The sequence below is a fragment of the Hyla sarda genome, chromosome 5 (assembly GCF_029499605.1).
Source record: "Hyla sarda isolate aHylSar1 chromosome 5, aHylSar1.hap1, whole genome shotgun sequence".
NCBI lineage: Eukaryota > Metazoa > Chordata > Amphibia > Anura > Hylidae > Hyla > Hyla sarda.
The window spans coordinates 40992285-41009096 of NC_079193.1; the positions used below are offsets into that span (position 1 = coordinate 40992285).

Consider the following 16812-nt stretch of genomic DNA (forward strand, 5'->3'; position numbering starts at 1 on the left):
GATCCTGGGCTAGGTGCGGGTAAATAATGACTTTGACGCCAAGTTACGGAACAACGGCAGCTTTACTGAGGTAAACAGGTTTTACAGTCTTTACACTTTGGAGACTTGAGGGCTCGCTGAGATTTGTAGTGGACTTAGACGGAATTAGGCAGACCCACACGGAATTTAGCAGACTTGACTGACTTGACTATGACTGACTAGACATCACACCTGTGGTAGCTTACCGGGCTTTGACGTTCTCCTGTGGGGCACTTGGTTGGTGGAAGCGTGGCTATGTGGTTAGGCCTTGGGTCTCCTCAGGACACCAGACACTCTCAGGTCTTGACTGTTCTGCACTCAGCAAAGACTGGAACTCAAGAGCCCTAGCTAACTCCTCCCTTAGTTTATATAGGAGGACATTGGAGGGGTCCTATAGGTCACCTCCAAGTCACCTGGTCACTGGCACCTTCCTTTGTTACATATCTTAACAACAGTACTAGGATGTGGAGTCACAGAAAATAAATATGTAAATTGAGCCAATGAAGCCACGCCTCCAGTGAAGCCCTGCCCCCACTGCACGATTCACTGAATTCAGCACATGATCTTCTAGGGGACATATCCCAGGACCTATTGGACATATATTTAAGTAAGTGACCCCTTGTTGGACTCCAGTTCACACACACTATAAGCGTTTAGTGTGGATGAAGGGGATGACTGTTTTCCTTTAATGTATGATGTTTTGACATAGATATTTATATATTTTTAGGAGGTCATCTTAGGAGGTTTGAGTTCAAAAATATTACATACACTTTTAGCTAATAATGCTATCTTAATTTTACTTGTATAAAATCACAAAAAAATATTTAATTCATGTTCCAGAGTTGTAGACTGGTGCAGGGTCAGAAGCAATGGTGGGGCAGATATGTTCGACCAACCCTTACATTGTAGAAAGTGCCACCATCACTACAGAATTTGTCACCTTTTGGAAGAAAATGAAGGAGACTAAATAAATATGTGGGAATTGTGAGAACAAATCCCCAAAATAAGGGAGACCAAATAAAAATGTATCACCAACCCTTTCATTGCTGAAGGTGCCACTATCACTACAGGGTCTTTAACCACTTGAAATAGAAAACAATCTGGATTATTTTTGGCAATGTCTTCAATGGTCATCAGGCATTGGTCATTTTTTTTTTTATCAATTACAATTTGTTTTAAACTCCCATACCCAACTGATAAAGACGATGAAGTGGTGAAGGTCACTAGATGGTGGGAGACCCTGGAAAATTGTCCCTTGTGCCCTCTCTATAATTCAGTCCTAATATAGGGGTTGTCCCCAGACTGAAAGTTTTCTCCAGGATAGAGAATAACTCTCGGCAGAATGGACCTCTAGTGAATGGAGCAGCAGAGGACACATTCAGCCACTTATTCATTCTCTGTGGGATTTTCAAACATTCATAAGCGCTAAACTCAGCTATGTATGGAAGTCCTATAGACAGTCGATAGAGTGGTGGCTGGGACAACTTACCTACATTGTTGTAATAACGGGGGGGGGTCCTAGCAGTCAGACCATAATGTCTAGTTATTCTTTATCCTGTGAATAGTGGAGGATTTTTTAATTCAAAGGATAGGGGATCAGATGTCAGATTGTGGGGGTCCCACCGCTGGGACCCTGCCATCTCTGTGCAGCACCCGGCATTCTGAAAGTTCTTTTCAGAACACTGTGTTTGGCTGGCCGTGGTTGTGACGTCATGCCATGCCCCCTCCATGCATGTCTATGGGAGGGGGCATGAAAGCCACCACACCCCCTCTCATAGACATGAATGGAATGGGTGTGGCATGATGTCACAAGGGGGCGTGGTATGACGTCATGACCACGGCTACCCAAACTCAATGTTCAGAAAATAACTTTCAGAATGCCAGGTGCTGCACAGAGATCACGGGGTCCCATCAGACATCTTTGGATAGGGGATAAGATGTCTAGGGGTGGAGTACCGCTTTAAGGGTAGGGTCACACGTGCCGTATTCTGCTGCGTATTTACTGTTGCATATTTTCCTATCCATTGAAGTCAATAGGTAAAAAATAAAGTGCTGCAGAAAATACAGTACGTGTGACCCTACCCTTAAATGGTACCTGTCATCAAACCAGATTTTCTAAACTAACTCAGATTATATTCCCTAACTACTCCTAACACCCCTCCATGCCTTAAAAAAATTTTTTGAGCATTTTGTGAACTCCTAGAAGGAGAAAGTAGGCATTCCCCAGCAGGTGCGAAGCCTGCGAGAGCTGTGCCTCACCATTAGTGTTGCTCGCGAATATTCGCAATTTGAATATTATTCGCGAATATCGCATATTCGCGAATTCGCGAATTTCGCGAATATAGCGCTATATATTCGTAATTACGAATATTCGTTTATTTATTTATTTATTTATTTTTATTTTTTTCTTCACAGTACACATCACAGTGTTCACCCCTCTCTGCTTCCAGCTTGTGTGGTGTAAAGAAGGCTGTAATACTACTGTGTGAGACTGGCGCGCGAAAATTCGCATCTACGAAAATTTGCATATGCGAATTTTCGCGTATAATAATTTTGTTTATGCTAATTTTCACATATGTTAATTTTCGTATACGCGAATGTTCGCATATGCGAAAATAAAACGAGAATATAACGAATATGCGAATATTCGCGAATATATGACGAATATTCGTCCATATATTCGCGAATATTCGCGAATTCGAATATGGCCTATGCCGCTCAACACTACTCACCATGCCCCGTATGCACTTCCTGAGTTTGGTCTCCTGCCAGGCCGGGAGGAGACTAAACTAACTGTTTGACTTGCAGCAGGGAACAGAACAGAGCCACCTAGTGGTCTTTTTTTCAATCACATTAAAAACATAAAAAGGTTGAGAATTTTAACAGCAAGTAAATAGCAAAGTGTCTTATGATTACATAATGAACAATATATTAAAAGTTTAGTTTGGTTGACAGAACGTCACACGAAGGAATACTATATGTATCATTATATTGTACAATTATTATTCATTCCACTCCTATGACCCGTTCTATCAGCAGGTACACCATCTTTTATTACGTTTCTGAAGTTCCCATGATAGATATTTACTTGTGGTTGTGGTTTTCCTAATCTTTTAATGAAGTAAACCATTTAATTAAGAAGCTGCGGCAATCAGAACAATCTGTAGTGATAGTAGAATACATTGAAGACATTTACAGCAACAACACTAAGGGAAAACCTGATGTGTCCCATAGCATCACCAAGAGCTGGTTGTTTTTGGCTTCTAATCTGTACTAAAAAAAACTACAGAGCATGAGTGACGAGTGGCGGCTATCTCTGTTTGTAATCCTTCACCCATAGGGTTGTAACTATAGGGGGTACAGATGTTGCAGTCAAACCAGGGCCTGGAGACTCTTTGTGCCATATGAGTCCTATAAATGACGTGATAGTTTGGGGGGGCCATATTACAGATAATTTTTTAGGACCCAGGAGCTTGAAAACTTCTATTTACCGTATTTTTCGCCCTATAGGACGCACCGGCGTATTAGACGCACCCAATTTATAGGTGCAAAATCTAAAAAAATTAAGATTTTGAACCCAATAGTGGTCTTCAACCTGCGGACCTCCAGATGTTGCAAAACTACAACTCCCAGCATGCTGGGAGTTGTAGTTTTGCAACATCTGGAGGTCCGCAGATTGAAGACCACTGCATAGGAGGTAATACTCACGTGTCCCCGCCGCTCCGGACCCGTCACCGCTGCCCTGGATGTCGCTCCATCGCTGTCCCCGCCGCTCCGGAACGTCTCTGGTGCCGGCCGGGTATCCTTGCTCTCCGTCGCCGCCATCACGTCGTTACGCATGCCGACGCACGTACGCGACGACATGATGACGAGGAAGGAGAGCGCCGGCCATTCAGGGGATCCCTGAACGGAGAAGACACCGAGGAGACAGGTAAGGTCCCTCCCGGTGTCCTGTAAGCTGTTCGGGACCGCCGCGGTGAAATCGCGGCGGTCCCGAACAGCCCGACTGAACAGCTGGGTTGGTGTCACTTTCCCTTCAGACGCGGCGGTCAGCTTTGATCGCCACGTCTGAAGGGTTAATACAGGGCATCACCGCGATCGGTGATGTCCTGTATTAGCCGCGGGTCCCGGCCATTGATGGGTGCAGGGACCGCCGCGATAGGGGTGTATTCGCCGTATAAGACAAACCAACTTTTCCCCCCCAGTTTTGGGGAAGAAAAAGTGCGTCTTATACGGCGAAAAATACGGTACCAGTTTTTTTTTTCTCATGTGTTACTGATACTTTGTCTTATTCTATTTTGTCATTTTTTTTGTTTTGGATTGTTCCCAAATAGATGTTGGTAAGCCTCAGAGGGGTCCAAGAAGACAGAATCCTAAGACGTTAACCAGCCCAGATGAGTCTACATACTACAGTCTCCTACATGTAAGTCCATACGGTTTATTCATTTTCTAATTTTGAAAAAAAAATCACATTATATCATTTCAATATGCAACATTATAAAAATTCGTGTCCTCCAAATTGGCTTACTAATCTTCTTACATAAGTACATAGTTCATGAGGTTAAAAAAAAGACAAGAGTCCATCAAGTTCACCTTATATCCTTACTGTGTTGACCCAGAGGAAGGCAAAAAACCCTTATAAGGCTGATGCCAATTGCCTCGATTTTATTCCTTAAAATTAGTTAGGTGGGATATTGTGTCTTGAATAAATATAATTAAGGATCCCATTGTGAGGACATCACACCCCCATTTGGGGGCAGTAGTAGTAATGAGGACATGGCTAAGAATGTTCTGCTCAACCAGTACCTCTACAGCATCCCCAAGCTGTCAGACTATGATGGGAGTTGTAGTTATTTTGCAGATCATCATTCTAGTTCCAGGTTTTTCAACTGTATCTTTTGTTACTAAAAACATTTTTGTAGGGTTATTCCAGTTAAAAGAAAAATAAAATGATTTTTTTTCTACTCTTTGCTTCTGAATTCTTCCATTACTTTATAGATCACATTCATCATAGACATTTCTTACGGTTCTGAGGCATTCAGAAAGTTTTCTGACAAGCTACAGTAAATGCACTTTCCATCTCATTTAATGTACCAAGCTAAAAATATATTCAGTGGAAACATATCTTGTTATTGCCTTATTCAACCTGTACCAAGTAAAACTGAGCTTTCTTCTCTGACCTATCTTCTCTGATCTTCCTTCTCTAAGCTTTCTTCTCTGACCTTCCTTCTCTAAGCTTCCTTCACTAAACTTCCTTCTCTAAGCTTCCTTCTCTGACCTTCCTTCTCTAAGATTTCTTCTCTGACCTTCCTTCTCTGACCTTCCTTCTCTAACCTTCCTTCTCTAAGCTTCCTTCTCTGACCTTCCTTCTCTAAGATTTCTTCTCTGACCTTCCTTCTCTGACCTTCCTTCTCTAACCTTCCTTCTCTGACCTTCCTTCTCTAAGCTTCCTTCTCTGACCTTCCTTCTCTACGATTTCTTCTCTGACCTTCCTTCTCTGACCTTCCTTCTCTAACCTTCCTTCTCTAAGATTTCTTCTCTGACCTTCCTTCTCTGACCTTCCTTCTCTAACCTTCCTTCTCTAAGCTTCCTTCACTAAACTTCCTTCTCTAAACTTCCTTCTCTGACCTTCCTTCTCTAAGATTTCTTCTCTGACCTTCCTTCTCTAACCTTCCTTCTCTAAGATTTCTTCTCTGACCTTCCTTCTCTGACCTTCCTTCTCTGACCTTCCTTCTCTAAGATTTCTTCTCTGACCTTCCTTCTCTAACCTTCCTTCTCTAAGATTTCTTCTCTGACCTTCCTTCTCTGACCTTCCTTCTCTAACCTTCCTTCTCTAAGCTTCCTTCACTAAATTTCCTTCTCTAAACTTCTTTCTCTGACCTTCCTTCTCTAAGAATCCTTCTCTAAGATTCCTTCTCTGACCTTCCTTATCTAAGCTTTCTTCTCTGACCTTACTTCTCTGACCTTACTTCTCTGACCTTCCTTCTCTGACCTTACTTCTCTGACCTTACTTCTCTGACCTTCCTTCTCTGACCTTCCTTCTCTGACCTTCCTTCTCTGACCTTACTTCTCTGACCTTCGATCTCTAAGCTTCCTTCTCTGACCTTCCTTCTTTGAGCTGCCTTTTCTTACCTTCCTTCTCTGGGCTTCCACAGAGTGGATGGTACAATTGGTTGGTTTGAAGGGCTATAGGCCCTTTTACATGGGCCAGTGGGCTCCCAAAAACAAGCACCAATCTGAGTGATTCACAAAGCTCAATTAATCCTGTAACTGGGCCACATGAGTGATTATTTAATCATTTAGGTATCCTTAAAGGGGTACTCTGCCCCTAGACATCTTATCCCCTATCCGCTTCTGGGGACCCCCACAATCTCGGCTGCAGCACCCGGCTGTCATTACTGCACAGAGCAAACTCGCTCTGTGCGTAATGATAGGCGATACAGGGGTCGGAGCATTGTAACGTCACAGCCCCGCCCCCTTGTGATGTCACGACCCGCCCCTTCAATACAAGTCTATGGGAGGGGGCGTCCTCTTTAATGTTATATTGGGCACCATCATCGGCAAGGGCCCTTTAAATCTGCACAGGTGGCCGACAAGGCATGTTGTCCCTTTATATAGCTATGTCCCTTTCATTTAAGTGTTCACTATAAATATTCTGATAATATGTTTAGATCTAACTAAAGATGGATGGAAAAACATGTCTGGCATCATTACGGTAACTTTGGCTGGAAAACATTAGCCGCCCTCCCTCCATGTTCCTTTCCTGTATCTCTTTCCTCTATAGAATTCTTTGGATAGACAGCTCCTGTGTTACCGCTGTGCAGTATCTTTCTGGGCTGCGTCAGATTACAGCAGTCATTGTGGCCAAATATTCTAATCCATATAATATTCTTATCTCTCTTAGAATTTTTAATATAACTTCTGTGAAAAGACAAAAAATTTCTTTAATCCTCACATACATATATGAAAATTTTTTCAGTTGCCATACAAAGATGAGAAGCGGAAACCAAGGAAAGAAGGGTGAGTTTATGGACACATTTTCTGAAGAATTGTTTATAATCTGGAATAGTGATCTTCATAGATTCATTTTATAAACCTTTATATTACATGTATTGGGCTTGTGTCAATTGTATGTAATAAAGATAAATACAGAATTTATATAGAAAGCATAACTCATGTGCTAAGTATTGTCAATAATTGGTTAATATTAATAGGTTTTATTCAGAATCAATTGTAATGACTAAATATAAGTAGTAAATATTTCAGTTTTGCCCACAGAGGCAAAGTGGGGTCCAATACTGCTAGGTCTATGCACGTTACCAAAAGGGATCTTCTTATCTGTATTCTGTGGTCAAGCATTTGCCCAATGGTCCATCACCCCATCAATGGGATTCCGCTGCACAGTGCACATTGCGCAATCTCTGCGGCTGAGTTTCTGCCACGAAAATAAGGCCACTGAAAAATTATCTTATTCATTCTTTCGGGGGAATCCACCTGGAATTCATTGCCATCTATGGGGATGGCAGTGTACGCACCAGTCCTAGTAATGACTGGTTCAGTCACCGCTGGCCACCGGAATAACCGGCCAGAAATTTTTTTTTTTTGCCAGAGATTCTGCAGTGTGAACTTAGCCTTATAGTCAGTGATCTCCACTGCTAGGTCCGGTAGGACTCAAGATGTCAATTGATACAGTCACCTGATTCACATGAATGGGATTTAAAGCTCTGTACCAAACCACAAAAGCCCCAACATCTATAAAAAAACAAAACATGTTATTAAAATCAAATGGTGTTCCAGGGAGGATTTTTATTAAGGAGTGTGGGTGCTTAATAAAAATTAGAAAAAAAAACAAAACATAAAAAACTGGGCATTTTGTGATGGGTTGGCACGCCAAAGGAAGAGTGGAGCCTTCGGAACAGCAGTTGGGGGAGGGGCAGATCAGGGCAAGTGAGGTTTTTTATTTTTATTAATTTATTTTTTCTTTAAAGCACCCACCCTTTTTAAAAACATTTCCTGACATGCCACTTTAATCAGCATAGAATTGTGAATCTATTTAGATAAAATAAGATAATAAATGTTTTTAAGAAAACCTGTTTTCTACTTTTCTGCAAAGCACCATTTCGGTTGCACTATGGATGTGTCCACCCAAACCTTTGCACAAATTTCAATAAGGACTATTTTGCCTAAACTATCGCAACATCCTAGCAAAACCTTCAACAGGCTGAAATCCGTATCACAGCTTCTGGGTTTCCAGACAAAGACACATATAGCATAAACTCCTGCCAACAGAGTATTGGGAAATCATGTTTTTTTTTTCTTTTTTGTTATAAGCGGGTCACCTCAAGCCACTTATCTCAAAGGTAAAAGTAACACCACACTGGCAAGGTTAATGGTGGTGCCCAGTTCTTAATTTATTCACATGTTTCCAGGAGGAATTACAGAGGATTAACATCATGGAGAAGTATTTCTCCAGAATTATCATTTTAAGGATTTACTAACACAGACAGGTCAGCAAAGCAGGCAGGTCAGGGCTCAAGTCCTATAGGAATGTGTGGGAACTGAGTTCCTGCACTTTTTCCACAGCAGGAATACTGTTCCCATTAGAAGTAGTCCTTCAGGATCAGCTCTTGAGTGTAATTGTTGGATGAGTTCCCTCACTTTTTTCCCCAGGACTTGACCCCTGAGGCAGGTCCTTAACTAATAATAAACAGCCCCAATAATTAATGGTTCTTAGGATAGAGAGGAAGATGAGTTCAACATTTATTGTTTTCTATAACCCGATTCAGTATTTTAATGAAGAAAAATGTCAATATTATACCTGGACTTAAAGAGGTTGTGAAGGCATAAGCAAAATTTGTTCAGGGCAGAGGGTTGTATTAAATAATAAACTTGCTATACTCACCTCCTTCGGTTTCCTGCAGCTGCCTCATTGACGTGCCTCCCAGTCCTCTGCTGGTCACCACTTCATTTGGGTTGGGTGCCTTCCAGACCCGACAAGACGTGCCCAGTCCATGGCTGCAGCAGTGTCCCACCTTAGTCACTGAATGGCAGGTATTGTGGAGATAGGACAGCACACACAATACCTGCAGACCAGCAGAGGACCAGGAGCATCAGTATGGTGGCTACAGGGGACCGCAGGTGGTGAGTATAGTATGTTTATTATTTTTATACAAAAATTTCGCTTTTGCCCAAACAACCTTTTTAAAGAGAAAGTTTTTGAGCCCTGCTTCTCTTTCACACTCACAGTGATTGGCAGTTCTTCCTGTGTGAGTTTGTATACATATAAAGCTGTTGGTTGCTCTGCATGGGTGGGGCAAACTGGACTCACAGGCCTTTCTCCATGAATTCTGGAAGGATTTGTGAAATTCGCACTTCATTCACATCCAGTGAAAAACGTCTACCAAGTCAATTTTTGCAAAAATCATTTGAGATACAGGGATGTTTTTGCACAAAAAATATGAAATAATATACACAAAAATTAAGATAAAAGCCAATGATAAGTCCCCCCCCCCCCCCACTATATCTTCCTGAGCTCAGTGTTTCCCGCTTGATCTACTGCCCTACGATAAGAGATCTGACAAAGCCAACTTTAATAGACCATAAGTGCAAAAATAAAAAATTTGGCCTTTTCCGGAATTCATACATTTTCTCAGTTACAGTATAAATGCACCATGTCGGACATCCAAAGTCCTAAACTGCATGTATTACTGCTCTCAAGTGTTTAACTGCAAACTCTGCCTCCCTAGAACGCTCAATAAAATGGACAAAGGAAATTTTCTTTTTTTCGCAGTCAAGGCAAGGTTTTGGAATCAGAAGATTATTATAGAGAGATTTATTGCAAACATTCAATGTCAATAAATAATCCAAAAACATACGATGGTTTTTCTGCCATGGAATTTTCTCTCCTAAACCCAAGTGAGAGGTAATGAATGCTTTTTTCCTGCTAAAGCAAACTCAGCTGCTCGTACGGGTGACTGCCGCTTCTCACATGGGTGAATGCCGCTTCTCATATGGGTGAATGCCGCTTCTCATACATCCTAACCAGGTTAAAAATATGTGGAAATGGACAGAACTGGTCAGAATGAATGAGTCTTCAGTAACTGCTGTGTTATTGGCAAGGGCTGTTTCTAGGTAAGAAACCCTATTCATCCCATACTATGGGATATGTAAATGTTTACATTGATCTAAAATTCCAAAACTTCTGAATCTAAAAAATTCACCTCGTATTATATAAAACATACAAAATTATTGGACTTACATGATTTCATTGTTTAAAGCCTCTTACTCTATTAGTAATGATCTCTGTCTGATCTGGAATTCCCTAGAAATTGCCCATTTGCTAGTCCTAAGCCATATAAATAAAGCGGGTTTACAGCTTTCGCTGCCATAGACGCCATTTTACTGCATTCGTAAATATCACAAATTGAGTAAGACCTTGTACACACATCTTTGCAACAGTTTTTAGAAATGAAATAGCTGCACTTATCCAGGGGGTATTCACCTAGTAGTACCCAAATCTCTGGTTATGCTTTCCTTTTACTATTAAAGGGGTAATCTGAAGATCAAAAGTTATTTTCTATCCAAAAATTGGGGGATAACTAGTTGATTGGGTGAGATCTCCACTAATCCCAAGAATGAAGGTCAGTTGATCCCCAAATGAATGGATGGGTGGCTTTTATATGTGCCCATCACTCTATTCTCTATGGTGTTTCCAAACATTGCCGAGCACTAAATCATGTGCAGTAAATTCCACTGTCTCTATTTCCTTTCTACAAATCTTAAGATTGACTATTTCTGGTTGGGTCGGACCACTGCAACCCCCACTGAACCCAAGAACAAAGGTCAATTGACCTCTAAATAAGTGGAGGAGCAGCTCCCATATGTCGCCAGCTGCTTTCATTATCGATGGGGCTTCCAAGTAAAGAATTGGGGACAGTGATAGGTAGTATGACTGCAGTATCAGAATACAGTATTTTTGGTCTGTAACCATGGAGACACAACAGGAAATTTTCAATTCAGATTTTTTTTCCTTTAATTTCCTTTTTGAATGTATTGGATGGATAAAATAATTCTTGCAATAGACCTTATGCCGCCTATCTTTTATATTTAGATTTTATAACTGTCTTCGTTTTTAAATAGAAATGGTGGTTGTTCTTTTTTTGTTGCAATTTTTTTTAAATTATAATAACAATGTAATAATCTTTACAATTTCACATTGATAATAGATGTTCATATTGAGCTTTCAGGCCTAAAAGTAGAGCCCAGATTCTTAATGTAATTTTACTTTTTGATCAAGTCAACCCAATTGATATTTCCTCTTTTTATATTATCATTCAATAGAATCTAGTAGTTATTTATTATATATTCAATATCTTACAATGTAATTTGAGCGAATTAGAGGAATAGTTAAAAGTCACCACGATCCGGGTCTGGTTGAAAAGGTCCCAACATTTGTTCCTTTCCTTTTCAATCTTTTATAATTAAAATATTTTTTTATGGCCCTTAAATTCGCTTTTCTCTTCTTCCCCCCACTAAATCTGTGGTGTCTGTGTAGGGGAGAAGTACTATACTTGGCTAACCATCTATGGCAAAGGCAGATGGGGCCCCCTCTGTTTGGGTACCCTTTAATATACAAATGCCAGCACTTCAGTTATAAGCAAAAATGGGCATCTTCATGGTGTGTCGAATTTAAAGCTCAATTTAACAATCACAACAGAGACTATTATCAATGTTCATTGAGCTGAAAAACGACTGTGATTCATAATTTAAGATGCGAAAACATGATATGTAATCTCTAAAAGATATTATTAATGCTACAGATTTCTCAGCAAAATAAACTGGTACATAAAAATGTCTTCATTTAGGCTCTAATGAGATAAGGTGCATATTAACAGCTGCTGCAAAGATTTGATTTTACATCCCATAGCAAAATATGGAAGATACATATAATTTTTATATTGTTTTTGTTTGTTTTATAAAAAAAAAAAAATTACTAAAGAATTTATCAAATACCGGCCATTTATATTGTGATAGAGTTTTTCATTATCTACAATATATTACACAGAAGAATACAAATACAAATTGCTATAAGTAACCATCTCAGGGATTGAACTATCTAATAACTCAGTTCTTCAATTAAATTATTGATGAAAAGTCTCCAAAAATATCTTCCTTCATGATCACTGATATGCCTCAAATACCGTATATACTCGAGTATAAGCCGACCCGAGTATAAGCTGAGACCCCTAATTTCAACCCAAAATCCCAGGAAAAGTTATTGACTCGAGTATAAGCCTAGGGTGGGAAATACATCATCCCCCCCTGTCATCATCCAGACCCCCGTCATTAACATCCTCATCATCATCACCGCCTGTCATCATCCAGACCCTCATCATCATCACCTGTCATCATCCCCTTGTCATCATCCCACACACCCCCTTCATCATCCCCTTGTCATCATCCCCACCCCCCTTCATCATCCCCTTGTAATCATCCCACACCCCCCCCCTTCATCATCCCCTTGTCATCATCCCCACCCCCTTCATCATCCCACACCCCCCCCCCCTTCATCATCCCCTTGTCATCATCCCACACCCCCTTCATCATCCCACACCCCCCTTCATCATCCCCTTGTCATTATCCCCACCCCCCTTCATCATCCCACACCCCCCCTTCATCATCCCCTTGTAATCATCCCACACACCCCCCCCCTTCATCATCCCCTTGTCATCATCCCCACCCCCCTTCATCATCCCACACCCCCCCTTCATCATCCTCTTGTCATCATCCCACCCCCCCCCTTCATCATCCTCTTGTCATCATCCGCCCTCAGTGGTCTTCAACCTGCAGACCTCCAGAGGTTTCAAAACTACAACTCCCAGCAAGCCCGGGCAGCCATCGGCTGTCCGGGCTTGCTGGGAGTTGTAGTTTTGAAACCTCCGGAGGTCCGCAGGTTGAAGACCACTGCGGCCTTCGACATCATCCAGCCCCCTCTCACCCCCTTTAGTTCTGTACAGTACTCACCTCCGCTCGGCGCTGGTCCGGTGCTGCAGGGCTGTCCGGTGAGGAGGTCGTGTGGTGGGATAGTGGTTCCGGGCTGCTATCTTCACTGGGGGCGCCTCTTCTCCGCGCTTCGGGCCCGGAATAGAGGCGTTGCCTGGACGATGACGCAGAAGTACGTTGGCAATGAACGTACCTCTGCGTCGTTGTCAAGGCACCGTGACTATTCTGGGGCCGGGCCCGAAGCGCTTAGAAGAGGCCTCCCCGGTGAAGATAGCAGCCTGGAACCACTATCCCACCGGACGACCTCCTCTCCGGACAGTCCTGCAGCACCGGACCAGCGCCGAGCGGAGGCGAGTACTGTACAGAACTAAAGGGGGTGAGAGGGGGCTGGATGATGTCGAAGGCCGCAGTGGTCTTCAACCTGCGGACCTCCGGAGGTTTCAAAACTACAACTCCCAGCAAGCCCGGACAGCCGATGGCTGCCCGGGCTTGCTGGGAGTTGTAGTTTTGAAACCTCTGGAGGTCCGCAGGTTGAAGACCACTGCGGTTGGAGAGTTCACTCGAGTATAAGCCGAGGGGGGAGTTTTCAGCACGAAAAATCGTGCTGAAAAACTCAGCTTATACTCGAGTATATACGGTATATCCAGTTCTTAACCATTCTCTTTATAGCTATATATATATATATATATATATATATATATATATATATATATTATTGTGAGACAGTGACAGGAATAGTGGTGGGATCCTTTTATTTGCCCAAGGTACCAGTAAAATGTAGCAACCAGGTTTTAGGAGGAGCATATCTCGTCCAGGAAAAGTTTAATGAGATATGGGAAATCCAGGAAAGAGTTAATTCTCTAGCAAAACCAGTTTTTCAGAAAAGCCCTGATCATCACAGGTGCTGAAGACGGCTTATTACTGAGTGTTTAAACCAGCTAAACGTTAGTCGGTTACTGAGGCTGAGAGGATCCTGATCTTTAGATGTGAATTGTACTATGAAAGGCTGCAGCCTCAAAAAGTGAATTTTGTGCCAGTAGTGTAAGGTAAGACCAAATTTGTTTTTTCGAGTGGATGGTAGTAAGCCACTTGTAAAGTAAGAGTCCCTTAAGTTAGGGCTTGACAAGCATGTCTTGTTTTGTTTCGTGCCAATGTGAATTCAGCTGTATTTTGTTTTTGGACAATAAACTGCATGACAAGTCCAGCCCTTATCGCTACCGAGCTGAACACTTCCGCTATATATATATATATATATATATATATATATATAAATAAATATATATATATATATATATATATATATATATATATATATATATCTCAAATGTAGCAAAAAAAATTCACATTGGCACCCAGGACCTTGAAGATATGCCTCTGGCTGCACTGGAGCCATTTTGTCTTTGCTAATATATAATAATAATAAATGGTTCTAATGATCTATGAAGTATAATCAGCGGATTCACTGTAAGGGTGCATAAGTAATGATCACACCTGGGCCCTGGTGCCTGATGGGGACCAAAGAGACTTTCTTGACATAAGTCAACACCAGTATCATGAAGAGTACATAGTAAGCGACGGCATCCGGAACATGAAAGCTTGGAGCTTCCGCGTTTGTGACATCACGCCATGCCCCCTCCATTCATGTCTATGGGAGGGGGCATTACGGCTAGTACGTAGCTGTCACGCCTCCTCCTGTAGACATGAATGGAGGGGGCCTGGAAGCTGTAGTCACCAGTCATCAGGCATGGAGCTAAGATCGCTCCATGCACGGATGACTGGGGTGCCGCGCCGGAGATCACGTGGGTCCCCAGCGGCGGGACACCCATGATCGGACATCTTTTCGTTTGGATAGAGGATAAGATTTTTTTGGGTGAAGTACCCCTTTAAGTAATCTTTATTTCGCTATCATATAATAAATAGTGCTAATAAACTACAAGGTATGACCATTTAAAGAGAAACCTGTTTGTTACAAGGATCTCTGTAGCTAGGGCGTTTAAATCTATTCTGTAGAGAATCCTAGTTGACAGTGTTCTATTCCCCTTGCAGCACCCCCACAGGAAAAATGAGGAATTACACAGTCACCAGTGCAATGGGGTTCATGTAATGTTAAAGGGGTTATCCAGGAAAAAAAAAAAAGGTGTTATATATCAACTGGCTCCAGAAAGTTAAACAGATTTGTAAATTACTTCTATTAAAAAATCTTAATCCTTTCAGTACTTATGAGCTGCTGACCTTGAGTTGTTCTTTTCTGTCTAAGTGCTCTCTGATGACACGTGTCTCAGGAACTGTCCAGAGTAGAAGCAAATCCCCATAGCAAACCTCTTCTACTCTGTGCAGTTCCCGAGACAAGCAAAGATGTCAGCAGAGAGCACTGTTGCCAGACAGAAAAGAACAACTCAACTTCAGCAGCTGAGAATTATTGGAATGATTAAGATTTTTTTATAGAAGTAATTTACAAATCTGTTTAACGTTCTGGAGCCAGTTGATATAAAATAAAATAAAATTTCTCCTGGAATACCCCTTGAAGAATTCCATAATAATGTATTTTAAAATAATCACTTCAATAAAAGTATGTTGTTCACAGTGTAGAGACCCCCATACAAAATGTTTGCGCACATTGGGATTGCACTCTATGGGATTAATGAATAGTGCACTTTACAGTAAATACACAGAACCTCCAAAGCTGCTTTCCTGTGATATTTTTATCTTACTGAACCTGAAGTAGAAAGATAACAAGACTGAGCTGAAATGACCTGATAAAAGAATTCTATCCTCTTTCTCCAGATCTTCAGCAGTAGTGGATCCAGAGCAAGAAAATGCAATGGAAGACAACCCATATGACTACAGGAAAATACTCCGAAAAACATCTCAGCGGGATCGCCTTTTACATTGATTTTTGATACAATTTTTAATTTATTATTACATATATTTGTGTAGATGTTTCCTCCTTTCATTGTTCATAGCTCTTTTCATAAAGACGATGCAACTTTTTTTGTTTTGATTATACAGCGCTTTTTCAATGTTATTTTTCTGATTGTATATTACTGAGTTGGTGCTCTTTCCCTTCATGCCATAGGTTTTGCATTACAGATCTTTGCTCAATGGCTGCACATTTTCGAAGAATTTTGCATGGGTGGACCCCAGAAAGTTGCCCCAATGAAACATAAACATTACAGGGGGTACTAGATTTTTAAAGGGATATTCTACAAGAGATGGTGTGTGCATTTCTACAGTATGTATGAAAATAAGCATTTTGGGGGAGATTTATCAAAACCTGTGCAGAGGAAAAGTTGCTCAGTAGCCCATAGCAACCAATCAGATCGCTTCTTTCATTTTTAAAGAGGTCTGTGAAAAATGAAAGAAGCGATCCGATTGGTTGCTATGGGCAACTGGTCAACTTTCCTCTGCACAGGTATTGATAAATCTCCCCCTTTATCCATAGAAATTGAAACCTGTCTAGAAATGTACCAATCATAAACTTTTTGCATTTGCTTTTTTGAGGACAGTGGAGAAGACAATTCTGGGAAATTAGATCCCATAACGTTTTATATATTAGTGAGATCTCTGAAGCTGTGTGTGAGGGATTATTTTCTATACAGGTAAATGGAGGGAAACAGGAGAAAAGAGCTCTGGTATATATTCTATATTATAACACCGAGCCCTGAAGACTTAGCTGTCTACATGAAGGCTCCATAACAATGATAACATTTAGGATGTAAGGGTCACGGAAGGTGGTGGATCCCCTGGGCCTGTGTGGATGATAATGTGAGCTGTGCCAGGGAGCGGAGTCTA

General features: G+C 41.4%; 1 protein-coding gene across 9 annotated transcripts in view; it reads left to right on the plus strand.

Annotated features, from left to right (window-relative positions):
- MYO3A (myosin IIIA) overlaps positions 1 to 16244 on the plus strand; it is a 212176-nt gene extending 195932 nt beyond the window's left edge. For all 9 annotated transcript variants that reach the window (XM_056519327.1, XM_056519328.1, XM_056519330.1 and 6 more), the window contains 4 exons: positions 4353 to 4441; positions 6998 to 7038; positions 9809 to 9940; positions 15805 to 16244. In XM_056519327.1, the coding sequence (XP_056375302.1) occupies positions 4353 to 4441; positions 6998 to 7038; positions 9809 to 9940; positions 15805 to 15913 (371 nt within the window). In that variant the 3' untranslated portion in view covers positions 15914 to 16244. The remainder of the gene's footprint in view (positions 1 to 4352; positions 4442 to 6997; positions 7039 to 9808; positions 9941 to 15804) is intronic.
- The last annotated feature ends 568 nt before the right edge of the window (positions 16245 to 16812 follow it).